Source organism: Salmo salar, chromosome 04 (genome assembly GCF_965601325.2).
Source record: "Salmo salar chromosome 04, fSalSal1, whole genome shotgun sequence".
Taxonomy (NCBI): Eukaryota; Metazoa; Chordata; class Actinopteri; order Salmoniformes; family Salmonidae; genus Salmo; species Salmo salar.
The window spans coordinates 3,002,501-3,015,000 of NC_138294.1; the positions used below are offsets into that span (position 1 = coordinate 3,002,501).

At 48.5% G+C, this 12,500-nt stretch overlaps 1 protein-coding gene across 1 annotated transcript in view; it reads left to right on the forward strand.

Moving 5' to 3' along the window:
- The window catches only part of LOC123742397 (uncharacterized), a 23,239-nt gene that overhangs the window by 7,951 nt on the left and 2,788 nt on the right, over window positions 1-12,500 (forward strand). Inside the window, exons 3-4 of the mRNA XM_082973923.1 lie at window positions 5,182-5,348; window positions 9,444-9,573. Coding sequence (XP_082830049.1) covers window positions 5,182-5,348; window positions 9,444-9,573 — 297 coding nt within the window. The remainder of the gene's footprint in view (window positions 1-5,181; window positions 5,349-9,443; window positions 9,574-12,500) is intronic.

Genomic DNA, 12,500 nt, shown 5'->3' on the forward strand with positions numbered 1-12,500 from the left:
TTAACTAGCAGTAACACAGAACGCCACCTCCATTCAGATGGTTAACTAGCAGTAACACAGAACGCCACCTCCATTCAGATGGTTAACTAGCAGTAACACAGAACGCCACCTCCATTCAGATGGTTAACTAGCAGTAACACAGAACGCCACCTCCATTCAGATGGTTAACTAGCAGTAACACAGAACGCCACCTCCATTCAGATGGTTAACTAGCAGTAACACAGAACGCCACCTCCATTCAGATGGTTAACTAGCAGTAACACAGAACGCCACCTCCATTCAGATGGTTAACTAGCAGTAACACAGAACACCACCTCCATTCAGATGGTTAACTAGCAGTAACACAGAACACCACCTCCATTCAGATGGTTAACTAGCAGTAACACAGAACACCACCTCCATTCAGATGGTTAACTAGCAGTAACACAGAACACCACCTCCATTCAGATGGTTAACTAGCAGTAACACAGAACACCACCTCCATTCAGATGGTTAACTAGCAGTAACACAGAACACCACCTCCATTCAGATGGTTAACTAGCAGTAACACAGAACACCACCTCCATTCAGATGGTTAACTAGCAGTAACACAGAACACCACCTCCATTCAGATGGTTAACTAGCAGTAACACAGAACACCACCTCCATTCAGATGGTTAACTAGCAGTAACACAGAACACCACCTCCATTCAGATGGTTAACTAGCAGTAACACAGAACGCCACCTCCATTCAGATGGTTAACTAGCAGTAACACAGAACGCCACCTCCATTCAGATGGTTAACTAGCAGTAACACAGAACGCCACCTCCATTCAGATGGTTAACTAGCAGTAACACAGAACGCCACCTCCATTCAGATGGTTAACTAGCAGTAACACAGAACACCACCTCCATTCAGATGGTTAACTAGCAGTAACACAGAACGCCACCTCCATTCAGATGGTTAACTAGCAGTAACGCAGAACGCCATCTCCATTCAGATGGTTAACTAGCAGTAACACAGAACGCCACCTCCATTCAGATGGTTAACTAGCAGTAACACAGAACGCCACCTCCATTCAGATGGTTAACTAGCAGTAACACAGAACGCCACCTCCATTCAGATGGTTAACTAGCAGTAACACAGAACGCCACCTCCATTCAGATGGTTAACTAGCAGTAACACAGAACACCACCTCCATTCAGATGGTTAACTAGCAGTAACACAGAACGCCACCTCCATTCAGATGGTTAACTAGCAGTAACACAGAACGCCACCTCCATTCAGATGGTTAACTAGCAGTAACACAGAACACCACCTCCATTCAGATGGTTAACTAGCAGTAACACAGAACACCACCTCCATTCAGATGGTTAACTAGCAGTAACACAGAACGCCACCTCCATTCAGATGGTTAACTAGCAGTAACACAGAACGCCACCTCCATTCAGATGGTTAACTAGCAGTAACACAGAACACCACCTCCATTCAGATGGTTAACTAGCAGTAACACAGAACACCACCTCCATTCAGATGGTTAACTAGCAGTAACACAGAACACCACCTCCATTCAGATGGTTAACTAGCAGTAACACAGAACACCACCTCCATTCAGATGGTTAACTAGCAGTAACACAGAACACCACCTCCATTCAGATGGTTAACTAGCAGTAACACAGAACACCACCTCCATTCAGATGGTTAACTAGCAGTAACACAGAACACCACCTCCATTCAGATGGTTAACTAGCAGTAACACAGAACACCACCTCCATTCAGATGGTTAACTAGCAGTAACACAGAACGCCACCTCCATTCAGATGGTTAACTAGCAGTAACACAGAACACCACCTCCATTCAGATGGTTAACTAGCAGTAACACAGAACGCCACCTCCATTCAGATGGTTAACTAGCAGTAACACAGAACGCCACCTCCATTCAGATGGTTAACTAACAGTAACACAGAACGCCACCTCCATTCAGATGGTTAACTAACAGTAACACAGAACGCCACCTCCATTCAGATGGTTAACTAGCAGTAACACAGAACGCCACCTCCATTCAGATGGTTAACTAGCAGTAACACAGAACGCCACCTCCATTCAGATGGTTAACTAGCAGTAACACAGAACGCCACCTCCATTCAGATGGTTAACTAGCAGTAACACAGAACACCACCTCCATTCAGATGGTTAACTAGCAGTAACACAGAACACCACCTCCATTCAGATGGTTAACTAGCAGTAACACAGAACACCACCTCCATTCAGATGGTTAACTAGCAGTAACACAGAACACCACCTCCATTCAGATGGTTAACTAGCAGTAACACAGAACGCCACCTCCATTCAGATGGTTAACTAGCAGTAACACAGAACGCCACCTCCATTCAGATGGTTAACTAGCAGTAACACAGAACACCACCTCCATTCAGATGGTTAACTAGCAGTAACACAGAACACCACCTCCATTCAGATGGTTAACTAGCAGTAACACAGAACACCACCTCCATTCAGATGGTTAACTAGCAGTAACACAGAACGCCACCTCCATTCAGATGGTTAACTAGCAGTAACACAGAACGCCACCTCCATTCAGATGGTTAACTAGCAGTAACACAGAACACCACCTCCATTCAGATGGTTAACTAGCAGTAACACAGAACACCCTCTCCATTCAGATGGTTAACTAGCAGTAACACAGAACACCACCTCCATTCAGATGGTTAACTAGCAGTAACACAGAACGCCACCTCCATTCAGATGGTTAACTAGCAGTAACACAGAACACCACCTCCATTCAGATGGTTAACTAGCAGTAACACAGAACACCACCTCCATTCAGATGGTTAACTAGCAGTAACACAGAACACCACCTCCATTCTGATGGTTAACTAGCAGTAACACAGAACACCACCTCCATTCTGATGGTTAACTAGCAGTAACACAGAACACCACCTCCATTCAGATGGTTAACTAGCAGTAACACAGAACACCACCTCCATTCAGATGGTTAACTACCAGCAACACAGAACACCACCTCCATTCAGATGGTTAACTAGCAGTAACACAGAACACCACCTCCATTCAGATGGTTAACTAGCAGTAACACAGAACACCACCTCCATTCAGATGGTTAACTAGCAGTAACACAGAACACCACCTCCATTCAGATGGTTAACTAGCAGTAACACAGAACACCACCTCCATTCAGATGGTTAACTAGCAGTAACACAGAACACCACCTCCATTCTGATGGTTAACTAGCAGTAACACAGAACACCACCTCCATTCTGATGGTTAACTAGCAGTAACACAGAACACCACCTCCATTCAGATGGTTAACTAGCAGTAACACAGAACACCACCTCCATTCAGATGGTTAACTACCAGCAACACAGAACACCACCTCCATTCAGATGGTTAACTAGCAGTAACACAGAACACCACCTCCATTCAGATGGTTAACTAGCAGTAACACAGAACACCACCTCCATTCAGATGGTTAACTAGCAGTAACACAGAACACCACCTCCATTCAGATGGTTAACTAGCAGTAACACAGAACACCACCTCCATTCAGATGGTTAACTAGCAGTAACACAGAACACCACCTCCATTCAGATGGTTAACTAGCAGTAACACAGAACACCACCTCCATTCAGATGGTTAACTAGCAGCCTAACTACCCGTTGGCTCTGGTTCGTTGTACTATATACTTCTCATTTAACTTCTAGTTCCGTCATTCTAGTTCCATTATTCTAGTTCCATTATTCTAGTTCCATTATTCTAGTTCCGTTATTCTAGTTCCGTTATTCTAGTTCCGTTATTCTAGTTCCGTCATTCTAGTCCCGTCATTCTAGTCCCGTCATTCTAGTTCCGTCATTCTAGTTCCGTCATTCTAGTTCCATTATTCTAGTTCCGTCATTCTAGTTCCATTATTCTAGTTCCGTCATTCTAGTTCCGTCATTCTAGTTCCGTCATTCTAGTCCCGTCATTCTAGTTCCGTTATTCTAGTTCCGTTATTCTAGTTCCATTATTCTAGTTCCGTTATTCTAGTTCCATTATTCTAGTTCCATTATTCTAGTTCCATTATTCTAGTTCCGTCATTCTAGTTCCATTATTCTAGTTCCGTTATTCTAGTTCCATTATTCTAGTTCCATTATTCTAGTTCCATTATTCTAGTTCCATTATTCTAGTTCCGTCATTCTAGTTCCATTATTCTAGTTCCATTATTCTAGTTCCATTATTCTAGTTCCGTCATTCTAGTTCCATTATTCTAGTTCCATTATTCTAGTTCCATTATTCTAGTCCCGTCATTCTAGTTCCATTATTCTAGTTCCGTCATTCTAGTTCCATCATACATATATATTTCTTCATTCATTCATTGTGGTTCACAGTGCTGACTGATTCTAGGTCCCTGAACGGTTCGGTAGAAATCCGTTTACCTCTATAGCCCTAATGATGATACATAACCATTATTTCAACGGGTATATCAGTTATTATTTTGGTGTCCATTTCCTTACGTTGCCCCATAACCCCCATAACTCTCCTCTATCATTCTGAAGGCGACCCCAGACGCAAAACCCCCATAACTCTCCTCTATCATTCTGAAGGCGACCCCAAACAAAACCCCCATAACTCTCCTCTTTCATTCTGAAGATGACCCCAGACTCCAAAACCCCCATAACTCTCCTCTATCATTCTGAAGGTGACCCCAAACCCCCATAACTCTCCTCTATCATTCTGAAGGTGACCCCAAACAAAACCCCCATAACTCTCCTCTATCATTCTGAAGGTGACCCCAAACCCCCATAACTCTCCTCTATCATTCTGTAGGTGACCCCAGACTCCAAAACCCCCATAACTCTCCTCTATCATTCTGAAGGCGACCCCAAACCCCCATAACTCTCCTCTATCATTCCGAAGGTGACCCCAAACAAAACCCCCATAACTCTCCTCTTTCATTCCGAAGGCGACCCTAAACCCCCATAACTCTCCTCTATCATTCTGAAGGCGACCCCAAACAAAACCCCCATAACTCTCCTCTATCATTCTGAAGGTGACCCCAGACTCCAAAACCCCCATAACTCTCCTCTTTCATTCCGAAGGCGACCCCAAACCCCCATAACTCTCCTCTATCATTCTGAAGGTGACCCCAGACTCCAAAACCCCCATAACTCTCCTCTTTCATTCCGAAGGCGACCCCAGACTCCAAAGGTCGTTCCAGGAGGTGATAGTCATCGACTCGAGTCAAGACGACGTCATCACGGTGTCAGACAACACGGAGGAAGATGACGGGGTGTGTAGCGCGAAAGGTCAGAGGTTAAAGAAAGGATCCCTGCAGGCCTCGACCCCGGCACCACAGGTACAGAGACAGTGTGTGTGTGTCTTCGGCTTGTTCCCAGTGGCCACGTTACGTTGTGCCAAACATTTCGTAGTGATTCCCTCTGGTACGGTATTGATCTCTAGAAACACCAAACCCCTTCTAGAATCAGCTCTGAAAAACATCTGATGTGATTGGTCAAAAGAGCAATTAGTGTGGGAAATATCAGATTTGGACTGCCTGTGTAAATCAAATTTATTTATAAAGCCCTTCTTACATCAGCTGATATATCAAAGTGCTGTACAGAAACCCAGCCTAAAACCCCAAACAGCAAGCAATGCAGGTGTAGAAGCACGGTGGCTAGGAAAAACTCCCTAGAAAGGCCAGGAACCTAGGAAGAAACCTAGAGAGGAACCAGGCTCTGAGGGGTGGAGATTAGAAACCTAGAGAGGAACCAGGCTCTGAGGGGTGGAGATTAGAAACCTAGAGAGGAACCAGGCTATGAGGGGTGGACCAGTCCTCTTCTGGCTGTGCTGGGTGGAGATTAGAAACCTAGAGAGGAACCAGGCTCTGAGGGGTGGGCCAGTCCTCTTCTGGCTGTGCTGGGTGGAGATTAGAAACCTAGAGAGGAACCAGGCTCTGAGAGGTGGACCAGTCCTCTTCTGGCTGTGCTGGGTGGAGATTAGAAACCTAGAGAGGAACCAGGCTCTGAGGGGTGGAGATTAGAAACCTAGAGAAGAACCAGGCTATGAGGGGTGGAGATTAGAAACCTAGAGAGGAACCAGGCTATGAGGGGTGGAGATTAGAAACCTAGAGAGGAACCAGGCTATGAGGGGTGGACCAGTCCTCTTCTGGCTGTGCCGGGTGGAGATTAGAAACCTAGAGAGGAACCAGGCTATGAGGGGTGGACCAGTTCTCTTCTGGCTGTGCCGGGTGGAGATTATAACAGAACATGGTCAAGATGTTCAAATGTTCATAAATGACCAGCAGGGTCAAATAATAATAATCACAGTGGTTGTCGAGGGTGCAACAGGTCAGCACCTCAAGAGTAAGTGTCAGTTGGCTTTTTCATAGCCGATCTTTGAGAGTATCTCTACCGCTCCTGCTGTCTCTAGAGAGTTGAAAACAGCAGGTCTGGGACAGGTAGCACGTCCGGTGAACAGGTCAGGGTTCCATAGCCGCAGGCAGAACAGTTGAAACTGGAGCAGCAGCACGGCCAGGTGGACTGGGGACAGCAAGGAGTCATCATGTCAGGTAGTCCTGAGGCATGGTCCTAGGGCTCAGGTCCTCCGAGAGAGAGAGAGAGAGAGAGAGAGAGAGAGAGAGAGAGAGAAAGAAAGCGCTGTTGGCTGGTCGTCATTGACCTTGCGTAGGCTTCAACACTGGTATACACTGATTTATAAGGCCATATTGGGTAAAATGCCATTTTATCTCTGTTCTTTTTTTTTTAATCAGGTCAGGAAATAAGAATCAATTACGGTCCCATTCTGATTTGCTTCTAACAGTTACCAAAAATTAGACCAGGTCACGGTAGAAATAGTTTTAGTTACTCATCTCCGTGGTCCTGGAATTCTCTCCTGAACATTTTAAAATGTGACGATCTAGTTTCGTTGGCGGAGTTTAAACACTTGATCGATGTGTATATATATTATAGAAGAGTGTAATCGTTTTTAGGCCAGCTGTTTTTAGTCAAGATGTTTGTGTTTTTTAAATGTAGTATGTTTTTGTTGTACTGTATGTGTGTTTATAGTTTTGTTTTAATGTTGTGTGAGTGTAATGTAAGTTGTTTTGTCTGAAACGTTGTTCCCCTTGCTGCTATTGGACCAGGTCTCTCTTGGAAAAGAGATATTTATCTCAATGAGAATAAACCTGTATAAATAAAGGTAAATAAAAAAGAGAGAGAATTAGAGAGAGCATATTTAAATTCACACAGGACACCGGATAAGACAGGAGAAATACTCCAGATGTAACAGACTGACCCTAGCCCCTCGACACATAAACTACTGCAGCATAAATACTGGAGGCTGAGACAGGAGGGGTTGGGAGACACTGTGGCCCATCGGACGATACCCCCGGACAGGGCCAAACAGGCAGGATATAACCCCACCCACTTTGCCAAAGCACAGCCCCCACACCACTAGAGGGATATCTTCAACCACCAACTTACCATCCTGAGACAAGGCCGAGTATAGCCCCCACACCACTAGAGGGATATCTTCAACCACCAACTTACCATCCTGAGACGAGGCCGGCTATAGCCCCCACACCACTAGAGGGATATCTTCAACCACCAACTTACCATCCTGAGACGAGGCCGGCTATAGCCCCCACACCACTAGAGGGATATCTTCAACCACCAACTTACCATCCTGAGACGAGGCCGAGTATAGCCCCCACACCACTAGAGGGATACCTTCAACCACCAACTTACCATCCTGAGACGAGGCCGGCTATAGCCCCCACACCACTAGAGGGATATCTTCAACCACCAACTTACCATCCTGAGACGAGGCCGAGTATAGCCCCCACACCACTAGAGGGATATCTTCAACCACCAACTTACCATCCTGAGACGAGGCCGGCTATAGCCCCCACACCACTAGAGGGATATCTTCAACCACCAACTTACCATCCTGAGACGAGGCCGGCTATAGCCCCCACACCACTAGAGGGATATCTTCAACCACCAACTTACCATCCTGAGACGAGGCCGTGTATAGCCCCCACACCACTAGAGGGATATCTTCAACCACCAACTTACCATCCTGAGACGAGGCCGGCTATAGCCCCCACACCACTAGAGGGATATCTTCAACCACCAACTTACCATCCTGAGACGAGGCCGGCTATAGCCCCCACACCACTAGAGGGATATCTTCAACCACCAACTTACCATCCTGAGACGAGGCCGGCTATAGCCCCCACACCACTAGAGGGATATCTGCAACCACCAACTTACCATCCTGAGACGAGGACGGCTATAGCCCCCACACCACTAGAGGGATATCTTCAACCACCAACTTACCATCCTGAGACGAGGCCGGCTATAGCCCCCACACCACTAGAGGGATGTCTTCAACCACCAACTTACCATCCTGAGACGAGGCCGAGTATAGCCCCCACACCACTAGAGGGATATCTTCAACCACCAACTTACCATCCTGAGACGAGGCCGGCTATAGCCCCCACACCACTAGAGGGATATCTTCAACCACCAACTTACCATCCTGAGACGAGGACGGCTATAGCCCCCACACCACTAGAGGGATATCTTCAACCACCAACTTACCATCCTGAGACGAGGCCGAGTATAGCCCCCACACCACTAGAGGGATATCTTCAACCACCAACTTACCATCCTGAGACGAGGCCGGCTATAGCCCCCACACCACTAGAGGGATATCTTCAACCACCAACTTACCATCCTGAGACGAGGCCGGCTGTAGCCCCCACACCACTAGAGGGATATCTTCAACCACCAACTTACCATCCTGAGACGAGGCCGGCTATAGCCCCCACACCACTAGAGGGATATCTTCAACCACCAACTTACCATCCTGAGACGAGGCCGGCTATAGCCCCCACACCACTAGAGGGATATCTTCAACCACCAATCTTACCATCCTGAGACGAGGCCGGCTATAGCCCCCACACCACTAGAGGGATATCTTCAACCACCAACTTACCATCCTGAGACGAGGCCGGCTATAGCCCCCACACCACTAGAGGGATATCTTCAACCACCAACTTACCATCCTGAGACGAGGCCGAGTATAGCCCCCACACCACTAGAGGGATATCTTCAACCACCAACTTACCATCCTGAGACGAGGACGGCTATAGCCCCCACACCACTAGAGGGATATCTTCAACCACCAACTTACCATCCTGAGACGAGGACGGCTATAGCCCCCACACCACTAGAGGGATATCTTCAACCACCAACTTACCATCCTGAGACGAGTCCGAGTAAAGCCCACAAAGAAGGCAGCCTCGGTGTCAGTACTCCAGACCCAGATGGAGCACGGTCCAGAACCAACTCCACGCTGGTTCTGATTAACTGGCCGTTAGTGCTGCGTCATTAACAGTCATCAATGAATAATACCATTTATTATGTTGTTGACCCCACCCCCTAGCAGAAAATCCGCCCCAAAGAGGAGGAGCTCCAGTGTGGACTCTGACAGTCTGGAGAGCTGGATGATTCTAGGCAGCGGGAAACAAGATGGAGACCAGAGCATCATACTGAACCTGGAGGGAGACCTTAAAGGTAGGGAGGGAGGGAGGGAGGGAGGGAGGGAGGGAGGGAGAAGAAGGAGACATTAAAGGGAGGGAGGGAGAGGGAGGGAGGGAGGGAGAAGGAGACATTGGAGAGAGGGAGAAGGAGGGAGGGAGGGAGAAGGAGACATTGGAGGGAGGGAGGGAGGGAGGGAGGGAGGGAGGGAGAAGGAGACATTGGAGGGAGGGGAGGGGAGAAGGAGACATTGGAGGGAGGGAGGGAGAAGGAGACATTGGAGGGAGGGAGGAGAAGGAGACATTGGAGGGAGGGAGGGAGGGAGGGAGGGAGGGAGGGAGGGAGGGAGGGAGAAGGAGACATGGGAGGGAGGGAGGAGGTGGTAAATGGAGGGAGTAGTGTTGTGTTGGGTCCAGAACATCCCATCTACCCGTTAGTGTTGTGTTGGTCCAGAGCATCCCATCTACCTGTTAGTGTTGTGTTGACATGCATGTGAGTGTGTGGAGAACTGGATTCTAATCAGCATGTGTATACACACACACACACACACACACACACACACACACTGCTTGTAACGCTAATGCCATAAACTAACAACAGATACACAACCAGGGAGAGGAGAGGGGGGAGAGAGGGAAGGCATAGGGGAGAGAGAGGGGGAGGGAGAGAAAATGGTCTCTGCAAATCTCTTCAGATCTACACATTAGCTAACCTGCAACTTCAGCAACCTCTCCCCCTCTCTCTCTCTCTCCCCCCTCTCTCTCCCCCTCTATCTCTCATTCTCTGTCTCTCCCCTCTCTCTCCCCCCTCTCTCTCTCTAATTCTGACTCTCTCTCTATCTCTCTCTGTCTCTCTCTGTATCTCTCTCTGTGTCTCTCTCTCTCTGTATCTCTCTCTCTCTGTCTCTCTCCCCCTCTCTCTCTCCCCCTCTATCTCTCATTCTCTGTCTCTCCCCTCTCTCTCCCCCCCTCTCTCTCTAATTCTGACTCTCTCTCCTCTCTCTCTCATTATCTCTCCCTCTCTCCCCTCTCTCTCTCTGTATCTCTCCCCTCTCTCCCCTCTCTCATCTGTATCTCTCCCCTCTCTCCCCTCTCTCTCTGTATCTCTCCCCTCTCTCATTCTCTCTCCCATTCTCTCTCTCTTTCTCTTGTTCTCACTCTGTTACTCCCTCATTTGAATTTCCCTGAGCTGAGGTTTCTGCAAGAGTGCTCACACACACACACACACACACACACACACACACACACACACACACACACACACACACACACACACACAGACCAGGGGAAGGGAGAGGTTCTGGTATGGGGCTCTATGTTTGGCCTGATCTTACCCCCCCCCCCCTCCCCCTGTGATCTCTGGAGCTTGACCTCATGTCTGCACACGGGGGTCACGAGGGGGGAGGGAGGGGAGGGAGGAGGGAGGGAGGGGGGGCAAGGCCACAGGAAAGGGGGGTCTGAATCTAGACAGGCTAGCCAGAGGAAAGGGGTGGTCTGAATATAAACAGGCTAGCCAGAGGAAAGGGGGGTCTGAATCTAGACAGGCTAGCCAGAGGAAAGGGGGGGGTCTGAATATAAACAGGCTAGCCAGAGGAAAGGGGGGGGGGTCTGAATATAAACAGGCTAGCCAGAGGAAAGGGGGGGTCTGGATATAGACAGGCTAGCCAGAGGAAAAGGGGGGGTCTGAATATAAACAGGCTAGCCAGAGGAAAGGGGGGGGGGGGTCTGAATATAAACAGGCTAGCCAGAGGAAAGGGGGGATCTGAATATAAACAGGCTAGCCAGAGGAAAGGGGGGATCTGAATATAAACAGGCTAGCCAGAGGAAAGGGGGGTCTGAATCTAGACAGGCTAGCCAGAGGAAAGGGGGGTCTGATTATAGACAGGCTAGCCAGAGGAAAGGGGGGGGGGGGGTCTGAATATAGACAGGCTAGCCAGAGGAAAGGGGGGTCTGAATATAAACAGGCTAGCCAGAGGAAAGGGGGGATCTGAATATAAACAGGCTAGCCAGAGGAAAAGGGGGGTCTGAATATAAACAGGCTATCCAGAGGAAAGGGGGGGGGTCTGAATATAGACAGGCTAGCCAGAGGAAAGGGGGGTCTTAATATAAACAGGCTAGCCAGAGGAAAGGGGGGGTCTGAATATAGACAGGCTAGCCAGAGGAAAGGGGGGTCTGAATATAAACAGGCTAGCCAGAGGAAAGGGGGGGGGGGTCTGAATATAGACAGGCTAGCCAGAGGAAAGGGGGGATCTGAATATAGACAGGCTAGCCAGAGGAAAGGGGGGGTCTGAATATAAACAGGCTAGCCAGAGGAAAGGGGGGTCTGAATATAAACAGGCTAGCCAGAGGAAAGGGGGGGGTCTGAATATAGACAGGCTAGCCAGAGGAAAGGGGGGGTCTGAATATAGACAGGCTAGCCAGAGGAAAGGGGGGGTCTGAATATAAACAGGCTAGCCAGAGGAAAGGGGGGTCTGGATATAGACAGGCTAGCCAGAGGAAAGGGGGGTCTGGATATAAACAGGCTAGCCAGAGGAAAGGGGGGGTCTGAATATAAACAGGCTAGCCAGAGGAAAGGGGGGGGGGTCTGAATATAGACAGGCTAGCCAGAGGAAAGGGGGGTCTGAATATAAACAGGCTAGCCAGAGGAAAGGGGGGGTCTGAATATAAACAGGCTAGCCAGAGGAAAGGGGGGATCTGAATATAAACAGGTCCCCACAGTAACTATAGTGAATGTGATTTAGTGATTATGCTGAGAGACTTTAATACTGTTAGTCACCCTGTGAAAACATGGGACACACACAGTGGGTCTGCCAGTCCACTGTCTTGCAGTTTGGTGTTTGGGCAGGAACAAGGACAGGAGGGAGGGGAGGAGGGAGGAGGAGAGGGGGGGGGGGGAAGAGGAGAGAGGAGGTGGTGAGGGGTGAGGCGGAGGCGGCATAGAGAGGATGCGGTTAGAGGGGGGAG